This window comes from Falco peregrinus, chromosome 5 (genome assembly GCF_023634155.1).
Source record: "Falco peregrinus isolate bFalPer1 chromosome 5, bFalPer1.pri, whole genome shotgun sequence".
In the NCBI taxonomy this organism is placed as follows: domain Eukaryota; kingdom Metazoa; phylum Chordata; class Aves; order Falconiformes; family Falconidae; genus Falco; species Falco peregrinus.
In genome coordinates, this window is record NC_073725.1 from 37900708 (window position 1) to 37913839 (window position 13132).

The 13132-nt window shown below is 44.5% G+C and overlaps 1 protein-coding gene across 7 annotated transcripts in view; it reads right to left on the minus strand.

The window, feature by feature from the left end:
* Positions 1-11683, minus strand: part of PPP1R9A (protein phosphatase 1 regulatory subunit 9A) — a 146354-nt gene extending 134671 nt beyond the window's left edge. For 4 of the 7 annotated variants that reach the window (XM_055803602.1, XM_055803601.1, XM_055803600.1 and 1 more), the window contains exons 1-2: positions 11137-11398; positions 8199-9886 (exon numbers count right to left, since the gene is read on the minus strand). In XM_055803602.1, coding sequence (XP_055659577.1) covers positions 8199-9662 — 1464 coding nt within the window. In that variant the 5' untranslated portion in view covers positions 9663-9886; positions 11137-11398. Of the gene's footprint in view, positions 1-8198; positions 9887-10903; positions 10927-11136; positions 11399-11528 lie in introns of those variants that run through there. The other 3 variants (XM_055803598.1, XM_055803603.1, XM_055803599.1) reach the window with 3 other exon arrangements.
* Between the last annotated feature and the right edge of the window lie 1449 nt (positions 11684-13132).

Here is a 13132-nt window from a genome sequence, read left to right on the forward strand (position 1 = left end):
ATAAAAAGTTACAGATGTGCATAGACTAAGAAGTGCAGCTGCATGTGTAATAATGCAAGGCAAACGAGTCTCAGAGATAAATTCTGCATTCACACCTTCCACTGAGTTTATCATATGGAAATATCTGAGTGATCTGACAGGTCTCTTGAACCAACTCTAGTGAGTAAAATTAGCTTCTGCTCTCATCAGTATACTCTCTGTATAAAAAAGGACATCACAGAATAACGGCTATTGCTTTGTACCACTTAATTACAGAAATGTCAGGTACTATTTAATATTTTATTTGTGGCCTGCAAGTTCAACAGTGCTGAAGGAAATTCCAACCCTGAACAGAATTAATAGACATTGATAGACAATACAGCAGTCTACTAGGAACACAAGAAAAGAGTGCCTGCTGTTAGATTTCTTTTATCTTAGTTGGAAAATGCTCAATTCCACCTTAAAAGTGAAACACTGCTCCTTAGCCTTCAGGTGGTTTTTCTTTATGAATATACCTGAGATGCAAATATGTTTTTTCGGGCTTTGTTGTCCCTCACTGAGCAAGATAAATTTCTTCAGCCCCCTGTTTTATGATAGAATTAACCAAGAAAACGACAGCACTGGCAAGCTGCTGCAGCTCTTCCTGCAGAATGCAGAATGCACCAGACATGTTCCAGATGAAGTCTCCTTAAGAGAGTTATAAAATGACACACACAATTCCCTACTGCTACCAAAATATTTTCCTTCGTGTATCTAGAATGCCACTTCCCTTCCTCATAGCTGCATTGCACCACGTGTTACTGCTGTCATTCTGTACAAGCAAGTCAGAGTGGCGCTCTCTGTTGCTGGTGTCCCCTACAAATAAGTGACTAGTATACCATGAAACTTCTTAGCTCATAAACCTATTCCCACTACGCAAGTCCTCCCAGACAACTGTATTTTACTGTAATCCTATGCAATGATAAGGCTTCTCCACTTTCCATCAAAAGCAAGTGTCACTAGCATGCTCTGACTTTCTGAGGCAGAACTTGTGAAATTTTTAACAAGGTCTTCTATCTTATCAAAGGCAGACACTAATTTAATCTGACATATGCTACCTCTCATAAATCCATTTACATGTATTCCACTTTTCCATTTGTCTCTCTGCCTTTGATTCTTTTTGAAGTCTTTTTGTATTGCTTTGCTACAGGAAAAAAAAAAAAAAGATATTAATAATTTCCAAGCTGCCAGAATCACCTCTTCTCTACTTTCTGAACAACAGCTACTGCATTTGCTCTTCTGCAGTTAAAGACCATCTCTATTTTGATAGTGTTCTGTTTGTTTTGAAAGGTTTGCTACAGGACTTTCTAAAATACAACTTCTTTCACCTGACCACTAGAATCTTCTAGGTTTCATCTTCATTTCACTGTAAGAAATTCCACTGTAAGAGTTTCCACCCACATACATTTATTTCATTCTAAAGCCTAATTCCATGTTCAACATGACCAACCGCACCAAAAATGAAGGCAAAAATATTAATCTAAACTGGAGGTTACGAGCAGAGCTATCATCCCATGCTCACTGCATAACGCCCAGCTTCCTTTCTTGTTTCATTTTTAACGGCTAAACAGCTTTTTACTACTTGGATTATTTTCCTTTTCAAGGTCAAACTCAGCATGACTTCTGGCAACATCTTATTCATGCTTAAAACTTCTGAACTCTATGACAGTCTTTGTTTTTTGAACAACCGCTTTTGCCACTCCTTGTAAGTTCCTGGCTAGCTTCTGATACTCTCTTCAGCTGGCTTTTCTTCTGATTAGCAATTATTCTACTTGTGTATTCTGCTTCTTCCTGGGACGCGAGTCCTACACAATTTTTTGTAATTCTGAATCAAAGAGGTTCCAGGAACCCCACCGTTAACTTCCTTTGCTCTTTGGTTCAACTAATATCAAACCATTTCCCTACAGTTTCTCAGTCTGCATTTTTGAAATTCAAAAATTTTAACTGGAAACCTCTTTCAATTTAAACTGCGTAAACCTCTGATGCCAATTATTAAATCCAAACTCAGTTTACACAACTAGCTCTTCTAGAACGTCCTCAGTGCTTACAGAACCCAGTTTAAAGCAACATTATTTCTTCTCAGTTCAATAATTGTGTGTGAGCATTGCATCCAGGAATAACTGGCCCCTAGAATTAGTAGTGAAATTATGACCTATACAAGAGTTAAGTCTCCACAGCATAGTGCGGCAGGCAAATAACTTTATTCCATTTACTGTATTCCAATAATTTCATGTAAACTTAACACAAGAAAACCCTTCTGCACCCAAAATTACTGTGTATGAAAGACTCATCAAATGAAAGTATACAAGTCCAACTCAGTAATACATTTCAGGTACAAGATAACCACGTAGAACAGTCTGACCTTTTAATTATCAAGACAGCAACTTGTTATGGAATGCTTTATTCCTTCACTATTTTTCTTTATCTGAGAGTATCCAGTCTTTGAATCCCTAACATTTACTTTTCACTCCTTTCCCTGACAAATGTATATAAAAGGTTCTGTCTTTCATAACAAGATCTTTAATAACAAATGTAACTGAAATAAAAGACCAGGTCCCAGAAACGTACCAGCAGAACAAAGAACTGGTTTTACATCATTAACTTTCACAAATAATCGAAGTTAGCATCATAATCCTTGTAGTACAACACATTTAATTACTACTTAAGTCTGCAGAATTTCCCATACTTCACAATACTGGAAAAAAGTATAAGGTCATTTTATGCAGCAGAATACACGCATTTCAAGCTACCCAAGCTATAGCTTGGTATATACTTCACAAGTCAAGATTAATGGAATTAATTATCAACTTGCTTCCCATTTTACAGAATTCAAACACCAGCATAAAATTTCAGTGATTTATTCTACACTGCAGAAGACAAAGCCTAAGCCTACTTAATACCTAGTTTCATGCTTTAGTCAAAACCACTATACTTTTGTAAAAAAAAAGCACAGACACAGGAGCTAGAGTAGAGTACCAAATTTAAGGAAAGGAAAACATTTTTTCCGTGATTTCAGAAGGAAGCTATACATCTTTCTTTACCTGTAAGGTTTCTTAATCAATCCATTCAAAAGTAGATGAATTTCTCAGATTCTATAATCATTTTAAATCTAATATAGCCTGAGGATTTTTCTGCAAGTCCTGTCTTCCACATCTACCTTCAACAAGTATCCTAACACCCACTGGGACTACTTTATTTACAGAATCATAGTCTCAATGAGGTTGGAAGGGAGATCTGGAGGTCATCTAAATCCAACTCTGTGTTCTCTGAACTAAAACGTGAATAGCAGTGGTGGCAATTCTGGAGCCAGGGACTGTAGAGTGCTTCTGGATGGGAAACCTTCACTTATGACTTCTATGATCCAAAATAGTTCATCAACATTTTAACAACAACAGGTAAATGCCTACTAAATGTTGATTCAGGCAAAGAAAAAGTTCCTTTTTCAACACTAAAACTTGAAAATGTTTCCAGCATACTTTATTAACTTACATATTTTTATAAACTATAGTTACAAAATACTTTATTTTGATGCTTACCAAAGAATAATATTTTAGAGAGTAGAAATTTCCACAGTAATTAGTGTCAGACAGTTTCAGATTCTCTCTTCACTATTTACATTCCCAAAAACATTTTAGTGACTGAACTAAAATAAAGATTTGCTCCTTGAACTGATTTTTAGTAAGAAAAATCACCATACAGTTCCTAAGAAATCTCAAAACAACCATTAAATACAAACAGTATTTATATTTTACATAAAACTACAGTCACAGCACTTGTAAAACCTCTTCAAAGGCTCACTTTAAAAAAAAAGGGGGGGGGGGGGGGCGGGGCGGAGAAGCACAAATTCCAATTCCTGAACACCGTTTGAACAAAAAATAACTGGGAAACTGCAGTATTGTGGGTCTAAGATTCAGTTGTGCTGCACAATGAAAAGAGAGGAAGAACATATGAGGCGCAGGCACTAGTGATCATAATCCCTTCGTATGGAATTAGCTAAAGCATAGAAGGGCCATTTGCTATATCCCTTCCATTCTTCTTACCCTTTCTCCCACCCACACCAAAACTCAGAAAGGTCTACAGAGAGATCCCTTTACCACCACTGCATCCCCGGAAGCTTTATGGAACCCTGAAAGCTGCAGCAGGAGCTTAGGCTAACACCCCTCACTGCACCACAAGTTATGTGCTGTCTACCATACAGTCTGATCACTTACTACCCAACCTTCTCTAACTCCTTCACCAGTTAGGGCCAAGTCGGCGGAGCAGAAGGCTGAGCACACCAGGAGACACCAGTTGCTGCTAACTTTGTCCAATTAGGCCACAGCGTTTAGAAAGCAGCATATAACCCAACTCTGACAAAAACCTGCAAAACTCAACAAAAAGCCAATAAATCACAGATTTTCTGCTTTTTCAATAGAAAAGTACCCCTAGAAAAACCAGGGTATTTTTTTTCCTCATCATATTTACTTAATATTTTCACCTCTTATGCTTGCCTTGGAGAGTTTCAGTTCTATCCCCGAGCAGAAACACAATAACTCAACACAAGAACAGGCCCGTGTTGCTGATAAAGGCCTGTGTATCGCTATATAAACACTCCTATCAACTGCTATATCAACATGCACATCCCTTATTTAGCAATGCACCCATGCCCACTGTCACTAACTGCACCAGCTCTCGGGCTCTTTTAGGCTATTTTTTATTGAATGATGCCAAGCTAACTTAAGCTCCCACAGACATGCATAACTGCTCACGCCAGCGATGCCACCCTCCAAATACCTAGAAACACTCCAAGCCTGCAATGGCCCCTGGGCAGTCACCTATTCCTGAAAAGACTTCCAACAGAGACGAGATCAGCAAACATATCCCATAATCCTAGAGCAGAGTAAATGGCCCATGGAACATGGGATTTGTGATAGCGAAATTACAGACTGTAACAGAGTGGAATTTCCTGCACCCATTGACTTGGGTCTTTCCCTTTATAGGAAGTTTCTCACTAACTGGGTCTTCTTCCTGCTTGGGAGATGAGCAGAATTCAATCTTTATCAGTTTGATGAATACAGTTTTATTTATTCATCCTTCTGCCTATATTTCATTACTTCACATCCTCCACTGCATTTCCCCTAAAGAGACAGAAAAGGATTCCCCTTGGTGGTAAGCGAAATAACCTTTGTTATTCAGTCTCTGCACTCATTTACTTCTTACACATCTACCTGAAAAAAGCTCTTGGAAAAATAGTTCCAAGATGTTTACCTAAACCTGTTGAGACCTTCAAGTAACAACTTCATGGCAGTAACTACCCATCCATTTCACAGGTTACACTTTCAAATGCCAATTTTGGTAATTATTTCAGAGCTCACCTGTAGAGGAGAGTGGAGGTATGGTACTGTGAAATCAGCAATAAACATCTGGAGTTTGGGTTGGACTTTTCACACTACTATCTAACAGAATAGTTAAGTACAAATTACTTCATTTTAATAGACAAATCAGTTTCCAACGGTTCAGAAAATACACCTACATTGCTTTATATATTCCTCTCTCTCAGCGACATTATGCATGAGATGACATTCAGGAAAGTATTAATGAAATCAGTTATGCCCACTAACATACAAGATCGCCCAGAACAGAAAAATTCTTAAAATAGTTGTCGTTCATTCAGCTAGCAAGCATCATTCCCACGTAATGGACGGGTACAGGGAACAATCAGCAAAGTTCATCTGCTAGCACTGTGTGAGGGGACAGAACCCAAGTCCCCCTTGCCCTCTGCACTGCTCCTGGATACCTATCTGCTGGGCAGAAACCACTTGCCAGAGCCAGCTCACAACCTCCTAGCAGCATGCTGAATTGGCAGCACTGTCAGAGAGGCAGGCGCAGGAGCCCAGATTCGCGAGCCACTGAGGACCCACAGGGGATTCTCCAGCCGCTCCTCCCAGGTTCCTGCCCGTGGCAGCATGGCCGGGCAGTGACCTGATGCCACTGGCAGCCTGCCCGGGCTTATGCTGCTTAACACTGCTGAGGGGAATTACAGAGCACTGCGGAGAAAAGGGAAGAAGGCTCGAGAAGCAGCTTTTAATTTTCCACAACTTTCGCTGCACTTCTTCATCCTAGTGGAAGCCTTCCACGTGGTCTCACTTCTGTTTCCCCACATGACTAAGAGATTGTATGCACTGGAGGCACCCGGGACAATAATCAGGGGATCTCCCAAACCTCCCAATCCCTCCTACATTGTTCTCTCACAATGCAGCTTTTACTGTATTCTTCCTATCTACAATAAAGATGCTAAAATAATTAAAGCAAAGGTTCTTTTATTTTGGATAAGCTTGTTAAGAGTGCTTTACGCTTAAAGCCATGACAAATGTACTCTATTATTTACACAAATGACTTTTAGAGCATTTTCCTGATGGACTGTTATTATTACTTGATAGTATGTAATCTGAAATGAACATAGCATGAAAAGCTTGAGAAGAAAAGAATTTTTTTAAACTAAATAATTGAAAAAATACTCTTATACACTTGGCGTGACAGCATGAATCAGACAACAGCAGTATGCTGAAGTAAGAATGTCACTGTTCGCTCTTTCAAAACAGAAAGAACAGAAAAATCAAGCCATCTCAAGAATAAAATCAGTGGAGTTACTTTCTGGATTCTTATCTGTTGGGACCATAGCAAATATGATAAAACAAACCTGCATGTAATTGGTAGATATTTCAGAAGACAAAACATCATCTTGCCTGTTGGTATAGCATGAGGAGGAAGGTGGTGGGGGAAACAACTTTCATAAACCTTTGTAATAAAAGTTTTCTCTGCTTTATCTCCAAAAAAAATTGAAGAAAACCAGTGAGTTTAATTACAGGACTAATTTAGAGGGAGTACAAACACTGTTAGAATTTTTGGTCCATGATGCAAGCCTGAATAAAATACTAACAAAACAAAACAAAGAAATCTATTACCTTGGCTTGGAGTATTTTGTTTCAGTGTAAAGAAATGGTATTTTCAAAGCATAAACACCACAAGGCTGTTCTCCTCCCTCCACCCCCCAAAACAGATGTGAAAACTTGACGACTACATTCATATGAAAAATACCTAATACAAGTATACATCTTAACCTAACTTGAACCATAGGTGGTGTAAATGCAGACTTTCTAACACATGACTTCAAATTTGATAGTAAAACTTCTGTTGTTTTAGTAATTTTCATTGCTAAACTCACATAATGAAAATACAGTCTATTTCAATTACATATTTTTAATTTTAAAATGTTTAGATTTCAAGTATTCCATGATAGATGGCTGTTTCAAGAGCCATTTCTGGAAAAATGATGATGTTTTTGAATTGTCCATTTGCGACCACGTGCACTAAAAACAACTTGGAAGTAAGATACATATATATTTAACCCTGAGACTCAGCAGAGAAAAGCCGGTACAACAAAACACAACTAGTTATTCCTTCCTGAACTGAAAATACTTGAAACAACATTCTTAGTTGTAATTTCAAGGTACTTAGAAACAAAGCAAAAAAAATTCTGCAAGAAACCCACTCCTCATTAGATATTTCAATCAACTAACTTCTGCCTTTCCATAGCACTGAGGTACACTAGATATACATATATTAACGTATTCAAGTTTTTTAAAAGTGACAATGTTACCAGAAAAGATGATAGTAATTCAGATGCAGAATATTAACAGTCCTCTACTAGTGAGACAGAATCACATTGTACTTCATGACACAGTGTTTAAAGACAAGGACTTTAAAGAACATCTGATGAGAGCTGAAAAGCCACTCAATCTAAAGAAGCTGTGATTTCAAATGAAAAAAACCCACCAGAACAAGCAGCACCAAGGCCACCAAATACCCACTTCCACATTTCACTGTGTGATTACAGTTCAGTCATATATATCAAAATATGTATATTAAAACTCTCAGATTTCACAAACCCAGCTGTCATTCTCAATTTATGCTGGTTTAGTCAGTCATCAAGTAGTCTAGAAAATGACACAAGCTCATCAGAGCTCAGCTTCCTTACTTCGTTTAAGATTACACTCACCGGTTGACTGTAATAAAAATGTGTATCCAAAGATCCTCTGCAATCTTTTCAGAGCTGAGATCAGCTGTCAAAATCAACTTCAAATATGAAGTTGTATTTGAAAATGAACCAAACTGCAGGAAAAGAATGTAGGAAACTTTACCTTAATTGGAGCACGGCTAAACTGTATTTTTCTGTTGGCTGGGATTTCATCTTCATCTGGCAATCCATTAATTTCAGAATATTCCATATCAGGTTCATAACAGTTATTTTCATCACTGTCATCCTGATCATCCTGTTCTGTACCTGTCTCTCCCCAGTCAGAATTATATCTTGATCGTACACGATACACATTGTAGTCAGACTGCATGTACACATGGGAACTCTGAAAACTATTCACATCTTCATGCACTTCTTTTTCACCTGCCTCATCATAGTGGGACTCAGTAGCATCTGAAACAGCATCTGTGGCAAAATCACCACCCGAAGCTACATTTCTTGGTAATTCTCCAGCTTCGGGTCTATCAAAGATACACTCTGCATGTTCCGACTGTTCCTTTTGTTGCAACAAAACTTCTGTCTCTGTTTTTGACTTACTCCTAGCACAGCTGTCCACAGATCTTTCACTGTCAAGCACGTTGACCAAATCCTGTTGACTTGCTGCAGAGCCCTCAAGAGAATCAGCACTCGCCTCTGTACTCTTCTTTTCTTCAGTTGTTTTTGAACCTGCCGAAGTGCCTGTGGACACCTTGTGTCTTGGTGTTGAAGACGTGCTATTCTGCTGAGAGTTCTCAACAGACATCACGCCTGTACTCTGTTTGGCTGGGGGAGACCAGGTGCTGGCCTCTTTTAAAGGACTGAAACCCTCAAGGTTTGCAGCTGGGGAGGAGATATTTGCAACAGTAGACGAAAGGTTTAGTGGATAGTGACCAGTTACAGAGTACTCTTCAGCGTTTTCTGACTTTTCTGCGACAATTACATTGTGTGAGTCAGTGTTTTCAAAAACTGCACTGAGCTGACTCACAGTTGGAGAGACAGTCTCTGTCCTGGGGCTAAGACTGTCCAGTGAATCGGTACTGCCTCTGTGAGACTTAGAGCTGCACCACTCATCCGGAAGCTCATTGGAAATGACTTTCTCTTTCTTTGGGGAATAGCGATTGGAATATCCAGTTTCATGAGCATTTCGCTCAAACATCTTCCGAGTTTCAGAAAACTTGGAATAGGAAGGACCATCATGAATAGTATCAAATCTACTAATCCTTTCTGAGACTGACGATTCCAGTTTTACAATTGAACCATCTGCTTTTTCTACAAATTCTTTGGGCCTAATACGTCTTTGAGGTGATGGAGGGCCACCCTTCCCCCTGGTTTTAGGGGTAACTCCAGCACTTTCAGTGGGCTCCATGCCCATCTGCATAAATAAATTCTTAATCCTATTGACATTTGAGCCATATTTCCTTCCCCTGCTCTGCGAGGCCTCTCCTTCCTCTTTCGCTTTTTGGTCTCCATCTGATTTCGGTTTGTCAAAGGTGCTTTTCAGTGCCTGGAACTCAGTTCTGTAAGCATTCCTGTGAGGAGAGGCACTTCGGAGGGTTGATCTTTCACCTGAAGACTCCGTTTTCATCATGTTTACTCCAGGAGCGCAAAACCAGCTTACATAGTTTCTGCAGTACCAATCTCAGCAGTCTGTCACAGCTGAGATTCTGCGTGAGGAGTGTTTTTCTCAGGGGGCACTGCCCTTCAGCAGGCCCATACCTGACAGAAGATCTGGAGGCAAATACCTCGACACATGCGGTCAATTCTGACAAAGCAGCACAAACGAGGACTCACAAGAACAACGGCTGATTTAACCTGCAATAGAAAGGAGGGTTTTCTGAATCATGTCAGGCACTTGTAGTTCTTTAAATCTAAGCCACAATTTGCATTTACCATTATTTGATATGTTAACAAAAAACAGCCTAAAACCCACAACTTAACATTGCACAGACACATACAAATGCTTCATTACAAACTTTTTCAAATCAATCATTGCATAATTTGAGATCTTTAATATCATTCCATCGTGAAAGAAAGGATTATTGCATCTTACTGCTCACAAAGTACTGTATCATGCCACAAACATGCAGGCAAAGGAAAGGCAATGGGACATGAAAAATAACACTACTTCTGCGCTATTGAGCTTTTCTAAAAAATGTAATTTTAAAAAAAATCCCCAAAATCAAACCTCCGAGTTACTTACATCTAACTACAAAGTAACCCATGCAAACAAACATGATGGTTCTGCTTCCCTGAAGCATTGCAAGCCAACCCCTGCTCTCTCAGAGAGGCATAATGGCAGAAATACCATCAAACATAATGCACTCAGAAAGCCAAATTAAAAAGCAGCTCGAGGGAATCAGAAGAACTGCACCCGAAGTTAACATCCTCAGCTGACACGGTGAAGAAAGTGAAACCCAGACAGAGAAAGTTGCCCCTTGCCATGGGCAGCGGTTTTAGACACCTCCAGGCTCTCCCAGGTGCTAAGGAGGAGCTGCAGAAACGGAGCCGGGAGCTGGATCCGCTCCCACGCCCGGCCCGCGGGGCTCGCAGGGGCCGCCGTGACGGAGCGGCGGAGCCCCCCGGCCGCTCCCGGCGGGCAGCACGGGGTCCACCGAGGGCCAGAGCCCCCTCCCTTCCCGCCCGGCCCCGCTCCGCCAGCCCGCGCCCCGCCGCGCCGGGGCCGCCGCCACACGCGGTGCCCGCAGCAGCGCGGGGAAGCCCGCCCGCCCCCGCGCAGGGGGCGCCGAGCGCCACGGGCCACCGAAAAGGCCACAGCGGCAGCGGCTCCCGGGGAGACCCGCCGCTCCCGCAGAAGGCGATAAACTTCACCCGCACGGGCAGCGCCGGAGCCCCTGCGGCGGCTGCTCCTCGGGCGGCCGCGCGCGCGCCGGCGGGCTGAAGAAGCGGGGCCCCGGGCGGCGGCACCTTGCGGCGGGGCAAAGCCCGGGCAGGCGCCCGCCGCCCCCGCGCGGCCGGGCCCGGGAAACAAAAGCCCGGTGACAGGGCTGCTGCTCCCCCGCGGAGCCCGGCGCCTCTCCCACCGAGCGTGCACGCCGCCTTACCCAGCCGAGTGCCGCGGCGGGCTTCCCCCGGCCTCCCGCCTCAGCGCTGCCCGCGCTCCTCCTCCGGCCCGCGGCGGCTCGGCGCCTCTGTGGAGAACGGCCGCTGCCGCCGCCCGCCTGACAGGAGGCAGCAACCGCCGCGGCGCCTCAACGCCATTGCAGGCGGCGGCGGCGGCGGCTGGGGCACCGACACGGCTCCGCGCGCACACCCGCGGCGGCAGCGCGGGGGAGGAGAACCGCCGCGCCCCGCCGCATCCGTGCTCCCGCCCGCCGCCCGCCCCTCCGCCACGGCGCGGCCGCCGCGCCCCCGCCGCGGGACGCGCCCCCAGCCGCCGCCACCACCCGCTGCGGGGCCGCCCGCCGCCGCCACCGGCGGGTGACAGGTGCCTCACCTCCTCGGCGAGCCGCAGTGGTTCGCTCCGCCGGAGGGGCGGGGGAAGCGGCGTGCCGCGCTCCCGCTGCAGTCCGGCCGCGGGCGGTTACCGCCGAGCGGCGGAGGCCGGGGCCAGCCGCGACCACGCCGCCTCCGCGCCCGGGCTGCCCGCGCCGGTTCCGCCGCCGCGCCCCGCCGGCCGCCCCCTCCCTCACGCCCCTCCCCGCGGGAACGCTCGTTGCCAGCCTGGCCCCCGAGGACCGGGCCGGTTCGGCGCCGGCCCGTTTCCGAGGAGGGCAGCACGCCCGCCCCCGCGCGGGAGGGGGCCGGGCCCGCCGCCGGCAGCCCCGCTTCTCCCCGCCGCGGGCAACCCGCCGGGCGCGCCGAGAGCCGGCTGCGGAGCGGGAGCCGGCCCGCGCCCCCCCGCGCTGTTCAGCCGCGTACCCCGCCCCCCCCGGGCGGGCAGCGCGCCGGTGACGGACCCCGACGAGCCGCGGGGCAGCTCCGCGACCGTGGCTTGCCCCGGCAGCTGCTGGCAGGGCCGGAGGATGAGAGCGGATTGCCCTTAGGGTACAGCCGCAGCTAGCGCGCCTTTCTGGTCCGATAGCTGGGCGAGTTCACCACAAAAATGCTTTGGCTTTACGCAGTGAATAAGAAAAATTAATTGCGGAACGTGAAATCTCTAGGTAATTTGTAAAACTGGCAATCCGGGAAGGTAATGACTGTTAATCACATGGCAACTCCTAAGCAAAGTTCATTTAAACTAATTGCATAAATATCCAGAAAATGGCCTGGGGATGTGCGCTGCAAGTCTGAAAATTAATTATTATGCATACAAAACCAAGACAGCAGTCACTGAAAATAAAGACATTAGGTATATAGGTTCACAAACTTAATTCATTAGTTTTAATGAGACAAACATGGGTACTGTGTACTACTACAAGTGTTCACAGGCGTCAATCTCTAGTTAATCTAATTTGCACCAAGGATATGCAGCTTGAAACGCTTACCTCAATGAAGTTTAAAATACCCAGTGCGTTATTATTGACAGGCAAACACCAAATCTTGGAAAACAGCATGTTAATAAATATACACGCAAGAGGCCAGGAACAAGGACATTTCAATAATGGTTTTTCCCACTGCCAGCAACCAGCTGGTGCTGCCGTGGCCTCCCTCGGGCTACTGGTTGCCTTGCGGGCTGCTGAGCACTGCCGTGCCAAAGCAGGCTAGCCAGCCGGGAGAAAACGCCATCACATGAGGTATGGAATGAGCAAGGATACAGGCAGCACCTGAGCTTCAAAAGCAGTTACAGAATGCTCCCCTTCCGAGACCATATCCCAAAGCAGAAGAATGAGGGAACAACTCTTTCACAGCTGCTTGCGATGAGAAGTCCTACAGGTGATTCCCTGCACAAGGACTAAAAATACTGCAACTAACCAGGATATTCCCTATTAAATTCTAAACATCAGATAATGCACCAGATCTGAGACCTAACCTCTCTGGCAGTGCCTTTCTATCAGTATGATTTTGTAGATAGGAAGCTGTAAGAACACTTAAGAGAGCTGCTTGACTTTTGAAGATAAAAATACATTAACAGAACTTCAAGTGTCATTGAAGAAGAAT